Source organism: Stomoxys calcitrans, chromosome 3 (assembly GCF_963082655.1).
Source record: "Stomoxys calcitrans chromosome 3, idStoCalc2.1, whole genome shotgun sequence".
NCBI lineage: Eukaryota > Metazoa > Arthropoda > Insecta > Diptera > Muscidae > Stomoxys > Stomoxys calcitrans.
This window is the reverse complement of record NC_081554.1, coordinates 174,370,228-174,395,400: the sequence shown is the minus strand read 5'-3', so window position 1 is coordinate 174,395,400 and position 25,173 is coordinate 174,370,228. Positions and strand designations below refer to the sequence as shown.

At 42.2% G+C, this 25,173-nt stretch overlaps 1 protein-coding gene across 1 annotated transcript in view; it reads left to right on the top strand.

Moving 5' to 3' along the window:
- The window catches only part of LOC106088404 (uncharacterized), a 219,120-nt gene that overhangs the window by 182,130 nt on the left and 11,817 nt on the right, over window positions 1-25,173 (top strand). The window contains exons 6-7 of the mRNA XM_059365702.1: window positions 16,456-16,656; window positions 17,055-17,369. Coding sequence (XP_059221685.1) covers window positions 16,456-16,656; window positions 17,055-17,369 — 516 coding nt within the window. The remainder of the gene's footprint in view (window positions 1-16,455; window positions 16,657-17,054; window positions 17,370-25,173) is intronic.

The window sequence follows — 25,173 nt, the reverse complement described above, 5'->3', positions numbered from 1 at the left end:
TGTTGATCGATTCGAACCGCACTTGACCCAGTTGATGAAGGTCATAACGGAACATCACATGCAACATTTCTGCCATATCGGACAAAAATTGCGGCTTATAAGGGCTGAAGAAGTCAAATCGAGAGATCGCTTTACATGGGAGCTATATCAGGTTATTGACCGATTCAGACCGAACTTGACTCAGTTGATGAAGGTCATAACCGAACACCACATGCAAAATTTCAGCCATATCGGACAAAAATTGCGGCTTATAAGGGCTCAAGAAGTCAAATCGGGAGATCGCTTTACATGGTAGCTATATCAGGTTATAGACCGATTCGGACCGAACTTGACCCAGTTGTTAGGAGTCATAACAGAACACCACATGCAAAATTTCAGCCATATCGGATAAAAATTGCGGCTTCCAGGGGCTCAAGAAGTCAAATCGAGAGATCGGTTTATATGGGAGCTATATCTAAATCTAAACCGATATGATCCACTTGCAATCCCCAACGACCTACATCCATTCTAAGTATTTGTGCAAAATTTCAAGGGGCTAGCTTCATGCGTTCGACCGCTATCGTCATTTCGACAGACGGACGGACTGGCATGGCTAGATCGAATCAGAATGTCGAGACAATCCAGAATATATATACTTTATGGGGTCTCGGAACAATAATTCGAGGTGTTACAAACGTAACGGCTAGATTACTATACCCCCATCCTATGGTGGTGGGTATAATAACCAAATATTGCCCATGGACATTTCACTAAAGAACAGGGGCAAACTTCTCACATATCAATGAGTGCTGTCCGATTCAAGTTTAAGCTCCATGATAAGGGGTTTCCTTTTTATAGTAGAGCCTGAATGGCATGCCGCAGTGCGATACCTCTTTCGACAGAAGTTTTTACATGGCATAGTACCTCACAAATGTTGTGGGACGGGAAAACCATCGCTAAAAATTTTTCTTAATGGTCCGCCAGGATTCGAACCCAGGCATTCAGCGTCATAGGCGAACATGCTTACCTCTGCGCTATGGTGGCCTCGAAATAATTACAGATTCACATTTACAGAGTCACAAGCTGTGAAAAAATTTGTCAACGCCGACTATATGAAAAATACGCAATTACTTTTTGGGCAACCCAATAATTTCGAAAAAGAAAATTTAGTTAAGGAATGCCGTGCTACTTCAAAATCCTTAAATGTTTCCATAACACACCACTAAATTGGTTAATGTCTGGTGTTGTGTCCCCACCTAAATGCCGTTTTTGTGTGTAAGCCGCGAAAGCCTGGTAATGACATAGGAAATGCTCCCACGTCTCATCCTCTTCCCCACATGCCCTATACATGCAATCACTTGCCGCACCGATTTTACATAAGTGAGCTCGTAGTCCTATGTGACCAGTTATGATACCGAAAGCTATACTGACCTCTTTCTTACTTTCTTTCAGTAATAGCCTCGTATTCTCACGATCTGGATCCTCCCATAGGATTTCCTCCGTCCCACCGACCGTCTATCTGTTCCACAGGGTTGCATGCGAATTCGTCGTCAACTCCCTTAACTCGGACTGCCTCGACCCGAAAGGCTTCGGGTTAACCAAGTTTATTGACGGCAGTCCTCTGGCCTTCACTGCCAAATCGTCTGCCCTTTCTTTCCCCCTTACTACGTTATGGCCGGCACCCAAACGATGCGGATTTTGCCATCCTCAGAGAAGTCGTTAATCTACTTCTTACACTGCAAGGCTGTTCGTAATCTTACCGTCCTGGTTGTTATTGCCCTTATGGCAATTTTTACTGTCGGTTAAGATGTTCACACTCGACGTCCTCGCGTTAGCTTCACACCACTTCACGCATACCGTGATCGCCTGGATCTCCGCCTGCGGGACCGTATTATTGTCAAACAGCCTAAAACAGATCTCAGTCCCTGGGTTCTCAATGCAAACCCCCAGGCCCACTCTGTCCCTTAGCTTTGATCCATCCGTGTAACATGATCTTCCAGACGGCAATACTAGGGTTTCGTCAATCCAAGACTGTGCCGCTGGCAGCAGTGCCTCGCTCTCGACCTCAAGGTTCATCTCAGGCATCCAATCGGAAATCTCTTCCCTTCCTTCCAGGTTTCCTACCGTCGCCTCGATTATACCGCGGTGGTATGAGCTGTTCGCATCTTCAATCCCTTCTCCCATCGCCTTAAGTCTCATAGCCGCAGTGGCTGCCTCACACTTAGTATGTATGTCAATGGGTTGGATATCTAGAATAGCCTGCAGTACCCTAGTGGGCGTGGTCCTCATCGCTCCGTCTATGCCAAGACAACATGTTCTCTAAACCGGTTGTATGGTCCTTATGTTGCACTTTTTCTCCATAGCTGACCACCACACTACTGAGGCGTCAGTAAGTATTGCTCTAATTATGCTCTACGGTGGCCTCCTTAGGCCACGCTACGGTGGCCTCCTTAGGCCCTTTTCAAGGTTTTCAGTATATTTTTCCAGCGCCACTGTGCTATACATATGCATATGTCTACATTTACATTGTCTACATTTACACGCATTACATTTGATACACTCACATTTCTGTATACGAAGTACGACAAACATGAGGTTTAACACACACGTGAAGCCTACAAACAGACAAACCCTCAGTGGCAGCATGTAAAGCATTTATATGCTGCCATAAAACATGATACACAAACACACACAAAAATCCTTTATTTACACATGTACACAGGCAAGTATGCATAACAATACAATACCTACAATGTACCAATGTTTTAACAAACGCAAACATTCACTTATACACATGTAAATATGTTACGACATCCCCATGTGCGATATAGCAGATATTCAATTGTACAAACTTAGCAAGCAAGCAAACACAAATCGTTCGATATACACATACATGCACATGTTTGCAAGTGAGTTTGCTCTGTGTTTGCAGTATGTGTCTTCATGGTTTTGCACTCATGGCTGCTGTTCTATCCTTGGCAAAGTTTTCTATTCTGGTCTTAGGTTTCCTGGTTCGCCTAGCTTCTAACAGACAGCTAGTCTATGACATGACTGCTCAGCATTTTTTCCGGTCTGATTGCAATTGGAAATGGGGTCAATCGTTTGACTAATACCGGATGTTTTTCTTTAAATTTACTCAATGGCAAATTTCTTTGGCATTAAGTGGTCCCTCTCGCCGCAGCGAAGAGCAGGCGATGTCCATTAACAAGGGAAATTTATTGAAGCTTTTAAGAGTAAACTATTGATTGCCAGAGACATTTTAAAAGTTGAACACTGTAAACAGCATTTGCACAAAACCATTCAAGGGCATTTTTCGACAACCCTTTGCCATGGGAGCCACTATGGGGCAAAAGTAAGCAAGAGCGCTTAAATTTTTTAAAATATGTCCATTCTTAAATTTTTATCACCCATTCGATAAAAATTTCTTAAATCTTTACTTTTGGAAAATGTAACTGAATTATACAAATGTTTTAAGTAACTCTTTAATACCCTCCACCATGGAAGGGGGGTATAGTAATTTCGTCATTCCGTTTGTAACACATTGCCAAATTGATATGAATAATATATATTGGGTTGCCCAAAAAGTAATTGCAGATTTTTCATATAGTCGGCGTTGACAAATTTTTTCACAGCTTGTGACTCCGTAATTGCATTCTTTCTTCCGTCAGTTATCAGCTGTTACTTTTAGCTTGCTTTAGAAAAAAAGTGTAAAAAAAGTATATTTGATTAAATTTCATTCTAAGTCTTATTAAAAATGCATTTACTTTCTTTTAAAAAATCCGCAATTACTTTTTGGGCAAACCAATATTATTGATCATCTTGACAGTAGATTAAGCCTTGTCCGTCCGTCCGTCTATTTAAAGCACGCTTACATTCGAATGAATAACGCTAGAAGCTTATTGGAAGGGCCGGAGGCTCGATATGGGACCTGAATCCGAGGATAGTCCACTGGCTCTACAGGAGCCTGATTAGACCAATGTTTACGCCTTAGTAGTTTGCTGGACTGCTATGGGGAAAAAATGCAACATAATGACCATACAAACGCTTCGGAGAATATGTTGTCTTGACATAGGCGGAGCGATGAGGACCACACCCACTAGGACACTGGAAACCCTTTTACATGGTTTCCAACATCTGTGAGCCTTCTCAGAACGATCCTGAATGTGAAACCTCAAATTCAGTTTCCTGGCCAAGTATTTTTTTTTGTCAGATATCGACCAATACTTACTTACGCCTCAGTAGTTTGGTGGACTGCTGTGGAGAAAAAGTGCCACATAAGGACCATACAACAGGTTCAGAGAACATGTTGTCTTGACATAGGCGGAGCGATGAGGACCACGCCCACTAGGGCACTGCAGACTATTCTAGATATCCAACCCATTGACATACATATTAAGAGAGAGGCAGCCACTGCGTCTATGAGACGCAATGGGATGGGAGAATTGATTGAGGATGGGAACAGCTCATACCATCGCAGTATAATCGAGGCGACGATAGGAAACCTGGAAGGAAGGGAAGAGGTTTCCGATCGGATACCTGAGATTAACCTTGAAGTCGAATGCGAGGCACAGCTGCCATCGGCACAGTCTTGGATTGACGAAACTCTAGTATTGCCATCTGGAAGATCCCGTTACAGGGATGGATCAAAGCTAGCCATCATGGCAATAACAACCAGGACGGTAAGGTCACGAACAGTCTTGCAGTGTAAGAAGGAGATTAACACCTTATCTGAGGATGGCAAAATCCGCATCGTTTGGGTGTCGGGCCATAACGGAGTAAAAGGGAGTAACCCTAGTATTGTCATCTGGAAGATCAATTTACACGCATGGATCAAAGCTAGAGGAAAGAGTAGGCCTGGGAGTATGCATTGAGAACCCAGCAACTGAGATCTGTTTTAGACTGCCTAACCATAATACGGTCCTGCTGGCAGAGATCCAGGCGATCACTGAGTGCGTGAAGTGGTGTGGTGCTAACGCGAGGACGACGAGTGTGAACATCTTTACCGACAGTAAAATTGCCATAAGGGCAATAACAAGCAAGGTAAGGTCACGAAAAGTCTCGCAGTATAAGAAGGAGATTAACGCCTTCTCTGACGATGGCAAAATCAGTATCATTGGGGTGCTGGGCCATAACGGAGTAAGGGGGAGTAACCCTAGTATTGCCATATGGAAGATCAAGTTACACGCATGGATCAAAGCTAGAGGACAGAGTGGGCCTGGGGTTTACATTGAGAACCCAGCAACTGAGATCTGTTTTAGACTGCCTGACCATAATACAGTCCTGCAGGCAGAGATCCAGGCGATCACTGAGTGCATGAAGTGGTGTGGTGTTAACGCGAGGACGACGAGTGTGAACATCTTTACGGACAGTAAAATTGCCATGAGGGCAATAACAAGCAAGGTAAAGTCACGAAAAGTCTTGCAGTGTAAGAAGGAGATTAACGCTTTCTCTGAGGATGGCAAAATACGCATCGTTTGGGTGTCGGGCCATAACGGAGTAAGGGGGAGTAACCCTAGTATTGCCATCTGGAAGATCAAGTTACACGCATGGATCAAAACTAGAGGACAGAGTGGGCCTGGGGTTTACATTGAGAATCCAGGGACTGAGATCTGTACTAGGCTGCCTGACCATAATACGGTCCTGCAGGCAGAGATCCAGGCGATCACTCAATGCGTAAAGCGGTGTGGTGCTAACGCACCACAAAATGTGTGAACATTTTTACCGACAATAAAATTGCCATAAGGGCAATAACAACCAGGACGGTAAGGTCACGAACAGTCTTGCAGTGTAAAAAGGAGATTAACGGCTTTCTCTGAGGATAGCAAAATCCGCATCGTTTGGGTGCCGGGCCATAACGGAGTAAGGGCGAATGAAAGGGCAGACGTTTGGCGGTGAAGGTTAGAGGTCTGACGTCATAAATTTGGTTAACCCGAAGCTTTTCGGGTCGACGCAGTCCGGGTTAAGGGAGTGAGTGACGAATGTGCATGCAACATTGTGGAACAGCGAAACGGTCGGTAAGACGGCAAAAATCCTATGGGGCCATCCAGATCGTGAGAAGACGAGGCTATTACTGAAAGGAAGTAAGAAGGAGGTCAGTATAGCTATTGGTGTCATAACGGGACATATAGGACTACGAGTTCACTTATGTAATATTGGTGAGGCAGCAGCATGTGTAGGGCATGTGGGGAAGATGATGAGACGTTGGAGCATTTCCTATGTCGTGAGAAGACGAGGCTATTACTGAAAGGAAGTAAGAAGGAGGTCAGTATAGCTATTAGTATCATAACGGGGACACAATACCAGACAATAACCAACTTTGGGGAGTGGTATTGAAAACAATTAAGAATTTTGTAAGTAGCACGGAATTCCTTACTTAAAATTTTCTTTTTAGAGGTTACTTTATTGTTTGTAGAGCGCACAACAAGCCGATTACTGACATAGGTGTGTGTCCACGTATGTCCTCTTTTCAACCTAACCTAACATAACCTAAGATCAGTTGGGATTTTAAATGGGCCATATGGGTCCATGTTTTCATATAGCTTTCATATAAACCGATCTTGAATCTTGTGAACTTGACCCTATAGAGGGCGCAAGTCTTATTCAATTTGGTTCAAACTTTTTAACGTGGTGATTTGTTTTGACTTCGAACAATTGTGGTCTTCATCGGTTCCTACCGATTTCCCCGATTTGACTTCTTAAGCCTCTAGAAAGCTCAATTCCTATTCATTTTGGTCTAATGTGGTCTAAATCGATTAATTATCTGATATAGCTGTCATATAAACCAAACTCGGATCTTGATTTCTTGAGCCTCTGGTGGGCCCAATTATTATTCGATTTTGTTGAAATTTAGCATAAAGTATTAAGTTTTGATTTGCAATAACTATACCAGATATGGTCTAAATCGATATATTATCTGATATAGCTCCTATATAAATCAATCACCCGACTTAACTTTTTCAGCCTCTAGAGGGCGCAATTCTAATCCGATTTGGCTAAAAATGTGCACAATGACTACAGCTATGACTTTTAACATTCGTGTCAGGTATGGTCGGAAATGGTCTAAGACTTGATACAGCTTCCATATAAACTGAACTCCCGATTTGACCTCTTGAGCCTCTAGAGGGCGCAATTCTTATCCGAATTGACTGAAATTTTGGGCAATGACGTTTCCTTTGACTTCCAACAAATGCGCCAAGTATGTTCGGAATCGGTGTAAGCCCTGATAAAGCTCCCATATAAACCGATCTCCCGATTTGACTTCTTGAGCCTCTAGAGGGCGCAATTCTTATCTGATTTGACTAAAATTTTGCACAATGGCTATTGCTATAGTCTTCAAGATACGTGTCATGTATTGTCTGAAAAGGTCTAAGACTTGATATAGCTCCTATATTAACCGATCTCCCGATTTGACCTCTCGAGCCTCTAGAGGGCGCAATTCTTATTCGATTTAGCTAAAATTTTGCACATTGACGTTTGCTTTGACTTCCAACAAATGCGCCAAGTATATTCGGAATCGGTGTAAGCCCTTATAAAGCTTCCATATAGACCGATCTCCTGATTTGTTTTCTTGAGTCTCTAGAGGGCGCAATTCGTATCTGATTTGACTGAAATTTTGCACAATGGCTATTGCTATGACCTTCAACATACGTTTCAAATATGGTCAGAACCGATCTAAGTCCTGATATTGCTCCCATATAAACCGATCTCCAGATTTGACCTCTTGAGCTTCTAGAGGGCGCAATTCTTATCCGGTTTAACTGAAATTTTGCAAAATGACTATTGCCATGACCTTCAATATCCGTGTCTAGTGTGGTCGGAACCAGTCTAAGACCTGATATAGTTATCATATAAACAGATCTCCCGATTTGATTTGTTGAGCCTCCAGGGGGCGCAATTATTATCCGATTCAGCTGAAATTTTGCACAAAGGCTACTTCTATGACTTTCAACATATGTATCAAGTATGGACGGAATCGATCTAAGCTCCCATATAAACCGATCACCCGATTTTACTTCTTCAGCTCCCATATAAACCCATCTCCCGATTTTACTTCTTCAGCCTATAGAGGGCGCCATTATTATCTGATTTGGCTAAAATTTTGCAAAATGACTATTGCTGTGACCCTTAAAATACGTGGCAAGTGTGGTCGGAACTGGTCTAAGACCTGATATAGCTCCCATATAAACAGATCTCCCGATTTAATTTCTTGAGCCTCCATTGAGCTCAATTCTTATCCGATTTAGCTAAAATTTTGCACAATGGCTACTTCTATGACCATTAACATGCGTATCAAGTATGGTCGGAATCGATCTTAGTCCTGATATAGCTCCAATTTAAACCAATCTCCCGATTTTACTTCTTCAGCCTATAGAGGGCGCCATTCTTATCTGATTTGGCTAAAATTTTGCAAAATGACTATTGCTGTGACCTTTAACATACGTGTTAAGTGTGGTCGGAACTGGTCTAAGACTTCCATAGCTTCCATATAAACCGATCTCCCCATTTGATTTCCTGAGCATCCAGAGGGTGCCATTTTTTTTTATTTAGCTGAAAATTTGCACAGCGTCTACTTCTATGACCTTTAACATACGTATCAAGTATGGTCGGTATCTACCTAAGCCCTGATATAGCTCCCACATAAAGTGATCTCCCGATTTTACTTCTTTAGCCTCTAGAGGGCGCAATCCTTATCTGATTTGGCTGAAATTTGGCACAAGATCTTCTCCTATAACCTCCAGCATACGTACTTAGTACACTAGAGATCGGTGTAAGCCATGATATAGCTCCCATATAAACAGATTTACCGATTTGACTTAATGAGCCTCTAGAGGGCGCAGTTCGTGTCCTTTCAACATACATGCCGAGTGGGGCTGTAATCGGTCTAAGCCTTGATATAGCTCCCATATAAGCCGATTTACCGATTTGACTTTTTGAGCTTCTAGGGGACTTCTCCTCTTACCTGAAACATACGTACCTAGTATGGTCTAATTTGGTCAAAGTCCTGATTTAGCTCCTATATAAACCGATTTCACTTCACGAGCCTCTATATGGTGGAATTCTTATCCTGTTTAAATTAAATTTTGCACGAAGACTGCTTCTGTGACCTTCAACATACTTGTCAAGTATTGTCCTAAAATAGCTCCCATATAAACCGATTTACCGATTGGACTACATTAGCCTCTAGATGGCGCAATTATTATCCCATTTAACTGAAATTTTTGCATAATGGCCACTTCTATGACCTTCAACATATGTGTGAAGAATTGCCGGATTCGGTCTAAGCCCTTTTATAGCTCCCATACAAATCGATTACCGATTTGACTTCATGAGCCACTAGATGGCGCAATTCTTATCCAATTAGGCTAAAATTTTGCACAATTTTGACCTACATACGTGACGAATATGGCTGTTATCTGTCTAAGCCCTGATATAGATCACATATCAATCGATTTGACTTCATGAACCTCTAGAGGGCGCATCCGATTTGGCTGAACATTTGTGCAATGACTATTTTTATGACCTTTAATATACTTGTCAAGTATGATCTGAATCGGACTAAGGCCTGATATAGCTCCCATATAAACTGATTTGAATTCATAGGCCTCTAGAGGGCGCAATTCTTATCATATTAGGCTGAAATTTGGCACAATGACTACTTCTATGACCTTCAACATAAGTGATTAGTATGGCTGTAATCGTTCTAAGCCTCTATATAGTTTCCATCATAAGCGTAGATAGGCCTCTGGGGGGTGGGCTAAGCACCCCCTCTATGACTATCAACATACGTGTCAAGTATGGTAATAATCGGTCTAAGCCCTGATATAGCTCCCTTATAAACCGATTTATCAATTTGACTTCATGAGCCTATAGAGGGCGCAATGCTTACCCTATTAGGCTGAAATTTTGCACAATGACTTTTCTTTTGATCTCCAACATGCGAGCCAAGTTTGGCTGGAATCGGTTTAAGCCCTGTTAAAGCTCCCATATAAACCGACCTCCCGTCTTTAGTCTCCAGAGGGCGTAGTTCTTATCCGATTATGCTGAAATTTTGTAACAATGGCTAATTCTGTGATATTCAACATCCAAACCAAGTATGCTGTATGCATGTGTACAACCAAATATGCTCCGAATCGGCCCATAACCTGAAATAGCTCCAATAGCACAGCAATTCTCAACAACTATCCTGTGTTTACTTATAAAGTGTTCCCGGGCAAAGAACTTGTCAATTGCTATCAATGGTGTAGGGTATATAAGATTCGGTCCGACCAAATGTACCACCCTTTTGCTTGTTTTCACTTAAATTTTTTTTTTCCAATTCCTTTATAGCCAACATTTTAAAGATGCAGTGAATGATAAAAAATTCACTACATTTTAAAATTCTCCCGCACACAGGAAATGGCAATGGTGAAAAAAATGCCTCACTTATGTACCAATCTCCAAACAGTTTTATTGTGGATCTTCAACAAAGATTGCAGCGCTGAAGCGTTGAACTGCATCAATGCAGAGGATATTGTTATTTGGCAACCAGTTGAAAAGGATGTGGAGTGGCATAAAGTGAGTGGTGGAAAAAACAAAGAACATGGGTCCATATTTAATAGGATGGATAGTCGACACAGGACTAAAACAGTTTTTGTTGAGCAGTTGAGTTGCAGACATGCTTATTTATGCATACGAATTGGGATATGTAGACCTAAACCATACCAGGCGCTCTGGTAAACACAAGGATCCCTGCTCTATTGGTGTAATAGGTTGAAAAGCTGGATTATCAATGCCATACTAAGGGAGGACTAGATTAGGACCAGATAAACTCCGGGGTTTATCTGGTTTTATCCCCTCTTTTGTGGCTTCTGACTATTTCAAGAAGAAGAGTGTAAAGGTCGTTCCCTACGCGAATGACGTCATCAGGAGAGTGGGTGGCGGTTTCCCCTATACTGTTTAGGACCCCGTTTAAGTGGCGTTGAGTATGCTGGCTGGATGGGCGAGGCCTAATGGGCTTGGTGTAAACCCCAGAAATACTGAGCTGTCACAGGTCACGCAGTATTTTAGCAAGAGCTGGTGCCGACCGGCCTCTTACTGAGACGCTCCGCTTGATACCGCAGATTGACTACACTGTACGAAGTTTTCAATCCTGTGTGATGTTTAATTTTTCCCGTGGCGAGACGTCGTTATCATGGTGAATGGCTCTTAACCACCTCATTCAGTGGCCGTTGAGGCAGCTGTCTGGATGGGCGAGGGCTAACGGTCTTGGCGAAATCACCAGAAAGACTTGCTTGTCATTTACTTTTCACCAAGAGGAGAAAGCTGGATGTTTTTAAGGGACATATCCTGGATGGAGTAGGGCAATTGCTCTCTCCAGAGGGCAGGTACTTAGGAGAGATTCTCTACCACAAACTGAACTGGAAAAGGAACGACGGGGAATGGCTCATAAGGGAATTGAATGCGCTGTACTCCTACAGAAACTTGATAAGAAGAAGAGTTGCGGCTTAGGCAAGGTACGGTTTCATTAGATGTTTACAGCGGTTGTTCGGCCGATTTTTACCTACGGATGTGTCGTAAGATAGCAGATTCTGGACAGCTGTGTTCTCCTAAGGATGATTGAGTGGGTTCATAGTACCCCGGCAGTTATGGTGTTAAACCAAAGAGGAGCGCCCAGTAAAGGGCTGAATGTCACGCTCTATTTAATGGCTTTTGCACCTTTATGTGGGGGGTGCGGCAACGAAGATCTCTCTTAGACTGAGGGAGTCGGTAATCTGTCTTTTTCGAACTTTAGGCATTTCTCTATAGTTCTGGGGGAATACTAAGGCTTGGTGCCATTTTATTTGCCTTTTTGGAAGCTGGAAGTCGTTTTCCCAAAGGGTATTTCTTGGCTAAGGGTACTTCGCCTTTCTCAGAGCCCTATGTATAGACGGATGTGTCTTAATTGAAAGGAGCGTTGGGATAGAAGACAACATTGAGCTCGTTAAAATTTGGATATCATATAGGCTTTTGGACAGTTGTAGCGTTTTTTAGGTGTATGAAGAGGATATCGAATGACTGCACTATCAGGCTGCCGTGACAACTTGGGCTACGCTGAAAACTCTGGCTTCCGGCCACTTGAGACTGGGAAGATGCAACGAGTCATAGTAAACGCTATCAATTTCTGCTGAGTTCCCAACAGAAACTGCATGAGACCCAAAATTTCTCACTCAATAGCCACTTTGGTCAAAGCAATTGTCTGCATCTCATGCCACATAAAAACAAAGTTAGCTAGAAACACATTTAAAATAGAGTGAGAGATGCGCGAACGTTTAAGTAATAGTTCAGTGGATGTGATTTTCCATTACCAAGCACGGAAATTAATTTCAGCTCTCAAAACTGGGTTCCCAACAGAAAACTGCATGAGACCCAAAATTAATCACTCAATAGGCCAAAGCCATTGTATGCATCTCATGCCACATAAAAACAAAGTTAGCTAGAAACACACATTTACAATAGAGTGAGAGATGCGCGAACGTTTAAGTAATAGTTCAGTGGATGTGATTTTCCATTACAAAGCACGCAAACTAATTTCAGCTCTCAAAACTTTGAAAGTTAGCTGAGTGGGTGCGTCTTCTATTCATTTGCGCTCAATGTGAGCCATCATGCAACTTAAAATGCAAAATATGATAGATATCCCATTTTATGCTCATCGACAAAAACACTTACAATAGCTCAACGAATTTAAAGGAGAATTTTATGTTTTTGGTCGTTGAGAGTCGTAAGTGTTTACAACGAATGCTGGTATAAGGTGTGTGCGTACCATTCGCTTCATGCCTATCGTGTGCACTCATTTTGAATGTGGCTTGCTGCCTTTCTCTCAATGGATGGCGGGTTATGAAGTGACCCAGTATGAAAGGTAGCTAGAAAGAAGGTATAGTTGATGAACTCTGACCGCTGCTAAATCAGTTAACAATCTCATATACCAGCCTCTTAGTAGGGTGAACGTTTTCTACAATAGCAGCGAGAATAAGACTTGGCATAACGCAATGGGTTACAGGGTGACTAATGCCATATGGGGGCATTACCTGTCCGGAAGCTGACAAGACCAGGCATAGAATGCCTCAAAGAACATTGTAAGGCCACAATGGAGGGAGGGCGCGCTTTTTTAGGTTCAGTGGTCACGAGGAGGAGTTGGAAATGGTTGTGCATTTCTGTGAGAAGAAGACGCGGGATAATCGATGAACACATATAGCAGTGCCTTGATTTATTCCAGGTACTTAACACTCACAAAATTTTTTGACTACTGTAGAAGTGATAGACTAGAGTTTCCTATAAGAGTTCCTTATGTCCGACCTTATAAATATGAAAATTTTGCCCATAAACACTCCACCATGAAGCAGGGCCAAACTTCTCACATATGAATGAGTGCAGTCCGATTCAAGTTTAAGCTCAATGATAAGGGATCTCCTATTTATAGCGTGCCGCAATGCCACACCTCTTTGGAGAGAAGTTTTTGCATGGCATGGCATGCATGGCAAATTTTGCCAGCATTAGGAGGGGAAAACCACCGCTGAAAAATTTTTGAGACCATGAAGGTCTCACCAGGATTCGGACAGCATCATAGGCGGACATTAGATAAATATCGTTGTACAATTCTAAAATGATGTAGCGATGTCCGCCCATATGCCAATTGAAATCACCCTACAGTCTTTCAAAACAAAGACATTGGCTGAAAATTCGGACAGATCATATCTTTTACCACAGGAAGGTTAAGTTAAACAAGTAAAAAGACATTAAGACCGGCCGAGCCGGACACCCACCCCCTCGGGTATATATTTAAACCAACTTTCTTCAAAATCCGGTAAAAAAAAATGCATGCTTTATGCCCCATAGCATTGTCCAATGGTGTATAACAAAATATTGGTCTTTTTAGTAGCTATATCCAAAAAATAGACCGATCTGAACCATATACAACACGGATGTCGAAAAGCCTAACTTAAGTCACTGTGTTAATTTTCAGTGAAATCGGATTATAAATGCGCCTTTTATGGGGCCAAGACTTTAAATCGAGATATCGGTTTATATATCAGCTATCAGCTATGGACTGATTTGGGCCAAGTTTCAGAAAAATTTCGAAAAGCCCAACACAAATCATTGTCCCAAATTTCGCCAAAATCGAACAATAAATGCGGCCCAAAACCTCAAATCGAGCGATCGGTCCAAATGGCAGCTATATTCGAATCTGAATCGATCTGAGCTAACCAACTCACTGTCCCAAATTTCGACGACATTGGACAGTAAATGCGCCTTTTATGGGCCCAAAACCTTAAATCGGCAGATCGGTTTATATTGCAGCTATATCCAAATCTGGACTGATCTGGGCTAAATTTAAGAAGGGTGTCGAAGGGCCCATCACAACTCACTGTCCCAAATTTCAGCAAAAAGGGATAATAAATGTGGCTTTTATGGGCCTAAGACCCTAAATCGGCAGATCGGTCTATATGGCATCTATATTCAAATCTCTACCGATCTGGGCTAAATTGAAGAAGGATGTCGACAACTCACTGTCCCAAATTTCAGCGAAATCGGACAATAAATGTGGCTTTTATGGGAATAAGACCCTAAATCGGCGGATCGGTCTATATGGGGGCTATATCAAGATATAGTCCGATATAGCCCATTTCGAAGGCCTCTAGGAGCTCAAGAAGACAAATCCCTAGATTGACTTACATGGGGGCTATATCGGTATATGGACTGACTCGGATCATAATTGACGCAAATGTTGGAAGGCATCGCATAAGCCTTTGTGCAGAGTTTGAGTCCAATCGGACGGAAATTGATCCCCGGTTAAGACTACTTGAGCCAACAGAAGCCTCAATTTTCTTCCGATTTGGCTGAAAGTTAAAACAAAGACTTGAGTTATGACTTCCAACATCCACGGCAAATATGATTCGAATCGGTCTATAAATATATATAGCCCCCATATACACTGATCCCCGGATTTGACTTCTAGAGCCCTTAGAAGCTTAAATTTTCATCCGATTTGTATGAAAGTTGGACTTGTGTTCTAACTGCCAATATCTGTGCCAAGTATGATATGAATCGGTCCATAAACGGTTATATGCCCTATATTAACCGAGCCATGATTTCACTTCTGGAGCCCCTAGAAGCTTAAACATTTCTCCGATTTATTAAAACATGGCCCAGAGACTTGCGTTATGACTTACGATATCCGAGATAAGTATGATTCGGATCGGTCTATAAACTGAGATAGCCCCCATATAAGCTTATATCCGGATTTGACTTCTTTTTGTCCGATTTAGCTAAAACTTGTCGCAAGGTCTTGTGTTCTAACTTTAAAGATCTGTGCCAAGTATGACCTCAATCTGTCCATAAACTGGTATCGCCCCCACATAAGCCCATCCCCGGATTTTATTTCTTGCGCCCCTAAAAGCCTTAATTTCCACCCGATTTGCTGAAACTTGGCACTAAGACTGCGTTATGACTTCCAACATCCGTGATAAGCATGATCCGAATCGGTTTATAAACTAGCATAGCCCCCATATGAGCCTATCCTCGGATTTGACTTCTAGAGCCCCTAAAAGCCTCAATTTTTATCCGATTTGGCTCGAATTTTGCACAATGACATATTTTATGACCTGTAATTTACGCCCTGATAGCTCCCATGTTAACCGATCTCCTGATTTTACTTCTTGAGCCCCTATAGACTGCAATTCTTATCCAATTTGGCAGAAATTTTACTTCGGCCTCCAACATTCAAACCAAGTATGCTTCGAATCGATCCATAACCGGATATAGCTGGGTTGCCCAAAAAGTAATTGCGGATTTTTTAAAAGAATGTAAATGCATTTTTAATAAAACTTAGAATGAACTTTAATCAAATATACTTTTTTTACACTTTTTTTCTAAAGCAAGCTAAAAGTAACAGCTGATAACTGACAGAGGAAAGAATGCAATTACAGAGTCACAAGCTGTGAAAAAATTTGTCAACGCCGACTATATGAAAAAACTGCAATTACTTTTTGGGCAATCCAATACAATGGCATAGCAATTCTTATGCATTATGGTTTGTTTGCTTTTAAAGAAAAGCCGGGGTAATGAACTTGACAAATGCGATCCATGGTGGAGGATATATAAAATTCGGCTCCTCTGAACTAAGCACACTTTTACCGGTTACCTGTTTTATTGTTGATTTATGGTTTAAAGTTGCACCACCCTATAATGCTCTTGAAAAATTTGTTTTTTTTTTTGCTTTTCAAAACTTCAAGGGGATGTGTAACAAATAGTTTTATAGCCAATAGCTTTGTGACAGCATACCAATTTAAAATTTTGATCGAAATGGTAAATTATGACAGCTGATTCCAAACGAATGAACCGAAACCATATCCTATGTAAATGCGTATGGACCTTTGATATACCCAAAAGAGTCATCAGTTTTAGTAAAATTTTTATTTACATTTTTTTTCTGCTTCCTTCCCTTTCATATTTTATTTGCAGATGGTTATATTGACCGTTTGGATAACATCTGCCGTATATTCGACACCGAAATTTGTTTTCAGCAAAACTGTCATCAATGTCTACAAGGAAGGTGGACGAGAGGAGGTGATTTGTGTGCTGGATAGGAAAATGTTCAATTCGAAATTATTGGATATGATCAATTTTGGATTGCTGTATGTTATACCGCTGTTGGTGATGACGGTAAGTTTAAAAACTTGTATGGAAAATATTTTTAAAAAAAGGGAAAAGCTTAAAAAATAATCCTTTTAAAATTAAGGCAAAATGTGAGGTTGCTAATTGCACTGATTAGCTGTCCCTAGGTAGCAGCGGCACATCTTTGAGCTGCTATCCTTTTCTTAGGCAGACTTTAGCTAATGGATTAGGTTTCAAATTTTAACATTTTATCTAAGAACATTATTTCAGGCCCAGGACCTTTCTCCTTCAAAAAAAAAATCTAAAATGGTTTCTTTTTCTCGGACCAATCCTTGCAGCTGTCTTGCTTATAATTGATCACAATTTTGTGTGTGTGTGTGGCTTTCTCATTTAAAGCTAATAACCATTTTCGTATTATTGTTAATTTTCCCCTACTCCTCTCACAGGTGCTGTACAGCAAAATCGCCATTGCTTTGTGGCGCAGTTCGCGTGGTCTATCCCATCATTTGGCCCAGCAGGAGAACAGCATGGGCTTACACAATAGCATGTATCATCATCATCACCATCATCATCATCATCAGAATCATCTGCTGCACAATAGTGGTCATCATCATCATCCCAATAATCATCAATCATCAACGTCACAACAGCATACCGGCTTGGGTACTCCAATCTCGGCAGGCAGTGTCACCTCCTCCACATTGTCACGCAAGGGTAGCAGTAAATATGAAAAGAGACGAGTGGACATATCCGAAAGTCAGGTAAGCAAAATCAAAACTTATAAACTTTAAACCCATAGGGTAATGCCTGAGAGTTATCAAAAATGTTTGGTTTTTGTTAGCTTTAAGGTGGATTTGATGGATTATGCCTTTCATTTTTACTAATCTGCATATTTGTGTGTGTCTTCTACACTAACTAAATGAAAACATTCATAAAACTCATGTTAAGCGGCATGTTTAGCAAATCCTATTTCCGTTTTTTCAACATCAATATCCGGCAAAAAAAAGAAACACTTCATTGTGGTTTATATACCCATCAGCATGGGATTTCTAAGGTAGACAATATTTGTATTTTTTTGCTAAACATTGATTTGCTGTTTTGTAACGGAGTGAATTGGTTTGTGTTACCCAAGAAGAGAAGATACGTTAAGGTTGTCCAATCCAACAGTTGACTTCTTCAGCTTCTATAAGCCGCAATCCTTATCCGATAAGGATGAAATTTTGCACAACGTGTATCGTTGTGACTTCCGATAACTGTGCCAATAACGGTCGGTTCATAACCTGATATAGCTGCCATATAAACCGATCTAGGATTTTAACTTCTTGAGCCAACAGAGCGCGCAATTCTCATTTGATTTGGCAAAGGTTTGTACAAAGGTTTCTCTCATGACCTTCAACATACGTGTCTAATATGGTCTAAATCGATCAATAGCTTGATACAGCTTTCATATAAAACGATCTCCCGATTTTGCTTCTTGAGCCCCTTCAAGGCGCTATTTTTATCCGAATGAACTGAAGTTTTACACAATAACTCCTACAAGGTTCAGCATTCATTTATGGTCCGAATCGGACATTAACTTGGTATAACTCCAATAGCATAACAGTTCTTATTCAATACTCTGTTTGACTAAAAAGAGATATCGCGCATAGAGCTCGACAAATGCGATCCATGGTGGAGGGTATATAAGATTCGACCCGGCCGAACTTAGCACGCTCTTACTTGTTAACTGCTTACTTAATCCTAAGTAGCATCTGTTTGCTAGTATTCGCTTCGCTTTATCTCAAAACTGGGGTCATTCGTTTCGGTTGCGGCGGTGCCGTAAAATTTTTTATCATTTTTTTTATCTGATCTGTTGTACAAGGCGTTTTGGGAGTTGAAACCATCCATTTCCTCTTATCTCCATTTACTGGCAGACCCATATTCGCTGACTCTCTTTCGATTCGTTCAAAGACTGCATTTACTACTTCTGGTGACCGACCTATGATGTCGATGTCGTCGTCATAGGCGAGTACCATGTGTTCTCTTGTGATTAGTGTGTCATATCTGTTCACATTTGCATCTCGCATAATCTTCTCCAGCAGTATATTAAAGAGATCGCACGATAGGCTGTCTCCTTATCTGAAACCTCGCTTGGTATTAAATGGTTCGGAGAGATTCTTTCCTTTTCTTACTGAGGAACGCGTATCAGCAAGTGTCATCCCCGCAGATTCTCATTAATTGTGCAAGGATACCAAACTCAGACATGGCTTGAAATACCTTTGAACGTAAAGGAGTATCGAAGGCGGCTTTGTAATCAAAAAAGAGATGGTAGGTGTTGATTTGTCCTTCTCGGGTTTTTTCCAGGATTTGGAGTAGAATATCTGGTCTTGGGTGAATATACCAAGTCTAAAGCCCCATTGATAAGGCCCAATTATCTCATTGACTTTAAGTTTTAGTCATTCACACAGTACTCTCGAGCCGACGGGTTACCCGCTGAACTATTTTAAACCGGAGGCGACACGCTGATAAGGCATATGCATCAGGTTATCTGCGCAATCTGGCTAAAAGAACGCATACCCGATTATTGGAATCTCAGCATACAATGTCCCGTACTCAAGAAAGGAGATAAGACAAAACAATATACCAAATATGCGATGGGTAGGAGACTTTTTCATCTGTAGTTGGCACATTTTGTCGCATACAATATACCAAATATGCGATGGGTAGGAGACTTTTTCATCTGTAGTTGGCACATTTTGTCTTGTCACCTTTCTTGTGTACGGGACATGGTATGCTGAGATTCCAATAATCGGGTATGCGTTCTTCTAGCCAGATTGCGCAGATAACCTGATGCATATGCCTTATCAGCGTGTCGCCTCCGGTTTTAAATAGTTCAGCGGGTAACCCGTCGGCTCTTGTTGCCTTGTGGTTCTTCAGTCGGGTCACTGCCACATGGACGTGATTCTGACTAGGAGGTAAACATTCTATACCATCATCAGGGATTGGTTCTGCGGTATCCTCTTCGCCGCCAACGCCGGACACAAGTAGTTGGGTAAAATGTTCTTTCCATATCCTCAGCATGCTTACGGTGTCAGTTACTAGATTTAATTCTTTTTTATCAGACATCCAAGTAAAAAGGCGTGAAGTTCGGACGGGCCTGACCGGGCACCTCGGGTATATACGTAAACCATCTTTCGTCAAAACCCGGTGAAAAATTAATACCTTATGCCCTATAGCAGCTATATCGAAATATATTCCGATTTGAACCAAATTCTAATAAGAACAAGTCATTGTTCAATTGTTTACAACAAATTATTGGTATTTTAAGTAGCTATACCTAAAAATAAACCATTCTGAACCACATAAGACATGGATGTCGAAAAGCCTAACATAAGTCACTGTGTCAAATTTCAGGGAAATCGGATAAAATCGGGAGATCGGTTTATATGACAACTATATCCAAATCTGGATTGATCTGGGCTATATTGCAGAAGAACGTCGAGGGGCTGTCCCAACTTTTGGCGATATCGGACAATAAATGCGCCCTTTATGGGTCCAAAAACTTAAATCGAGAGATCGGTCTATATGGCAGCTATATCCAAATCTGGACCGATCTGTGCCATATTGAAAAAATGTATCGAGGAGCCTAACACAATTCACTGTATCAAATTTCAGCAAAATCGGATAATAAACGTGGCTTTTGTGGGCCTAAGACCTTTAATCGACGGATCGGTCTATCTGGCTATATCGAGATATAGTCCGACAAAGCCCATCTCCAAACTTAACCTGCTCATGGACAAAAGAAGAATCTGAGCAAAATTTCAGCTCAATATCTCTATTTTTAAATACTGTAGCGTGATTTCAACAGGCAGACAGACAGACGGACGGACATGGCTAGATCGTCTAAGATTTTTACGCAATGCATTAAAGCCTTTCCCTCATTCATACTGTTTTAAAGTCATGTTGCATGCACGTAATTCCATTAAGGACACCAACATTTTAGTTGTTGCATGCTAGCATTTAATTGTATGCAAGGTAATGCCATTGATTTTTCCATTGTTTCAAAGTCTAATACATTTTTTGCTGTACTCTTTTCTAATCTAAATGTGTTTCTTTCTGTCTCTTTTCCAAAAACACGAATACTAAACTGCAACTTCGACACTTTTCCAAATTGGGGAAATAAAATAAAATTTATTCAAAATAAAACCTTCAATTGATTCCATATTGATGATGATGGTGGTGGTGGTGATGGTGGTTACGGTGTTATTTCCCCCTACATGTGTGGGTGCCACATGTTGTAATGCAAACAAATCACAATAAAAATGTCAACCATATCGGAAAATAATACCCATACCAAACGAAAAAAAAAAAATAAATAAATAAATCGGAAAAATGTGAACACTTGTAAACACACACCCACACACACTTTTAATACTTGGTCTACCATTTGAAATTCACATCTACTGGGAGCTGGGTAACATTTTTTTTTCCAAAATCTGTCGACAACCAACGCCACCATGACTATCTGCATTTGCCATAAATAATCGCAACTGCCACAACTCCAACAAATTTATACACTACACTTCTACTCTACTCTACTCTACTCGAACATTCAATCGTTGTGTTCAACAAAAACACAACTTTCCCATGAAACCAACAAACTATCGACCAACTAACTTTGACTATTCAACTATCCAACTAAACAACAACCTAACCGATCGACCAACACTTTCTACTTGCCCAACAAAACTTCACAGCATGATAACCTGCAGGTGGGTTTTTGTTTGTAATTTTCAATGTCGTTTTTTTTCTTTCTGCGAAACCTGAAACCCCTGTGAATTCTTTTCAGTGGCTTTTCTTTCGAAGAAAATTTATGGCTTTTTGTTGTTGCATTTTTATTTAAAAAATTCCGTTTGTTATTGAATAAATCAGTGTCTACTGATAGATTTACTGTATTTTTGAAGTTTTGATATGGTGGAAAAAAATTGTTGTTTAATTGTATCTGATGATGATGGTAATTGCAACGATTATTTTAAGCCACAGAGATTATTTTCAATCATAGCAGCACAAATTTCAGCAAAATTAAAAAAAAAAAAGTAAAAAGGCATTAAATTCGGCCGGGCGGAACTTTGGATACCCACCTTTTGTCATAATCCGGTGAAAAATTCTTAATTTTTGCCCCTATAGTAGCTTTATCGAAATATGGTCCGATTTGGATCAAAGTCGACACCGATATAGAGAGATCTAATAAGCATGTGTCACTGCTCAATTTTGCAGAACGAAATATTGGTCTTTATGGTAGCCATATCCAAATATAGACCGATCTAGACCATATATGGCATGGATTTCAACAAGTCTAACATAAGTGAATGTGTCAAATTTCAGTGAAATCGGACAATAAATGCCCCTTTTATGGGGCCAAGACTTTAAATCGAGATATCGGTCTATATGGCAGCTGTATCCAAATCTGGACCGATTCGGGCCAAGTTTCAGAAAAATGTCGAAGAGCCTAACACAACTAACTGTCTCAAATTTCGCCGAAATCGGACAATAAATGCGTCTTTTATGGGCCCAAAACCCTAAATCGAGAGAACGGTCTATATGGCAGATATATTCAAATCTGAACCGAAATGGGCCAAATTGAAGAGGGCTCACGAAAGGCTTAACACAACTCACTGTCCCAAATTTCGGCGACGACATCGGACAATAAATGCGCCTTTTCTGGGCCCAAAACCTTAAATCGAGAGATCGGTCAATATGGCAGCTATATTCAAATCTGAACCGATCTAAGCCAAATTGTAGAAAGATGTCGAGTGGCCAAATACAACTCACTGTCCCAAATTTTGGCAAAATCGGATAATAAATGTGGCTTTTATGGGCTAAGGCCATAAATCGGCGGATCGGTATATATGGCAGCTATATCCAAATCTAGACCGACCTTGGCCACCCTGCAGCCTCCAGCCCACGCAAAATCTTCGCAGTAGCCATTCCCTCTTCCAAAAATTTAGCACATGCGGGGGATTCACCATTCCCTCTAATCATCCAAGGTAGCACTTGCTAGAAGAAAACCAAAGTCCTCATTTTCGAGATCCTAAGCTACATGGCGTTGGTCACCCTACAGCACTGGCGCCAGCCCAAGCCAAATACTCGCATTCGCCGTAGTAGCCATCCACTATTCCAAACGGCCAGAATAGGTTCACCATTCCCTGCAATAATCCAAGGTCGCACTTCCTTGACTCGAAGAAAATCGATGTCCTCGTTCTCGAGAATCTAAGCCGCATAGCCATAGTCACCTTGCAGCCCATGGCGCCAGCCAAATCTGCTGATTCGCCGTAGTAACCATCCCTTTTCCCATAGGGCCAGCATAGTGGCACAAGCCACAAAGCCAACCGGCGTCCTCATTTTCGAGAACCTATGCCTCAGGAACTTGGCAAGCCTGTAGCCCATAGCGCCAGCCCAGGCCAAATCTGCGCATTCGACCTAGTAGACATCCACTATCCCCAACGGCCAACACAGAATGGGGTTCAACATTTCCACCAATAATCCATCCTTTTTTCCTTCAGTTAAAGACAGCCGACGTCATCGTTTTCGAAAACCTATGCCACAGGGGCTTGCCCACCCTACAACTAATAACGCTAACCTACGCCAAATCTGCCCATTCGACCTAGTAGCCATCCACTAACCCAAACAGCCAACACAGAATGCGGTCCCTTTCCACAGCCTGCAGACCAAAACGCCAGCCAACGCCAAATCTACACATTTGTCGTAATAGGCCTCTACTATCCCAAACGGCCAGCACAGTGAGGGGTTTACCTTTCCCTCCAATAATCCAAATCGCGCTTCTACAGCGCATAGCCATTCGATGTCCTCGTTCTCGAGAACCTATGTCACATGGGCTTAGCCACCCTGCAGTCCATATTCATCGACCATCCCAACGGCCAACACAGATTGGGATTCAACATTTCCACCAATAATTCATCCTTTCATAGAAAATGGCTTCAGGGCGTCCACGAGGTGAAGAACCTATACCTTAGGGGCTTGGCCACCCCAGCCCACGCTAAATCGTAGTAACCATCCACTATCCCAAACGGTCAGCACAGTGGTGGTTCACCATTCCTCTACTCAAAGAAAACCGGCGTCCTCGTTCCCGAGAACCTATGCCACTGGGGCTTTGCCACTCGGTTGTCCATAGCGCCATCCCAGTCCAAATCTGCGCATTCGACTTAGTAGCCATCCAATATCCCAAACGGCCAACACAGAATGAGGATCAACATTCCCATCAATAATTTATCCGTTCATAGAACAAGGCGTCCCGACGTCCTCGAGGGGAAGAACCTATACCTCAGGGGCTTTGCCACCCCAGCCCACGCCAAATCTTCGCATTTGTACCTATCCTCTGTCCCAAACGGCCAGCACAGTGGGTGTTCACCATTCCTCTATTCAAAGAAAGCCGACGTCCTCGTTCCCGAGAACCTATGCCTCAGGGGCTTGGCCACCCTGAAGCCCAAAGGGCCAGCCCACGCCAAATCTACGCATTCATCGTAATAAGCATCCACTATCCCACAAGGCCAGCGCAGTGGGCTTCCTCAGCCCAAGGCCAACGACGTCCTCATTCTCGATAGCCTGGGCCATGGGGGTTTGCCCACCATTTCCCACAATAAACCAAGGTCACACATCACAAGTCCAACCGACGTCCTCGTTCTCGAAAACCTAGGCCATATGGCTTTAGTCACCCTGCTGCCCAAAGCGCCAGCCCACGCCAAATCTGCTTATTCGCCGTAGTAGCTACCCACTATCCCAAATGGCCAGCATAGTGTGTGGTTCACTATTGCCTCCTTTAATCCAAGGTCGCGCTACCTCAGCACAAGGCCAACCGACGTCCTCCTTCTCGACCAACTATGCCACATGGCCTTGGCCACGATGTAGCCCATTGCGCCAGCCTGCGCCATAACTGCGCGTTTGCCGTAGTAGCAATTTTCATCCACTTTCCCCAATGGCCATCACAGAAGGGGACATTCAACATTCCCACTAATAATCCATGGTGGCAACTTCCTCTACTTAAAGAAAACCGACATCCTTCTTCTCGAGAACCTATGCCTCATGGACTTGGCCACCCTGCAGCCCATAGATCCACTCCACGCCAAATCAATATCATAAAGGGCCAGCACAGTGGGGTTCACAATTCTCCGCAATAATCCAGAGTCGCGCTTTTCCACCTAGCAATTTAATAGCGCCAGCCCACGCCAAATTTTCGCATTCGCCGTAGGACCCATCCACCTTCCACACGTCCTGCACAGGTGGGGGTTCAACATTTGCACCAATAATCCACGCACTTCATCAACTCAAAGACAACCGACGTCCTCCTTCTCCAAGACCTATGCCTCAGGCTCTTTGCCACCCTGTAGCCCAAAGTGCCAGCCCACGGCAAATCACTATCCCAAACGGCCAGCGCAGTGGGGGTTCACCATCCTCCGCAATAATCCAGGGTACCGCTTTCTTAGCACACGGCCAACCGATGTCTCCATTTCCATGGCCTTGGCCACAGGGCTATAACATAGAGCCTTGGCCACCTAGCGGTTCATAGCG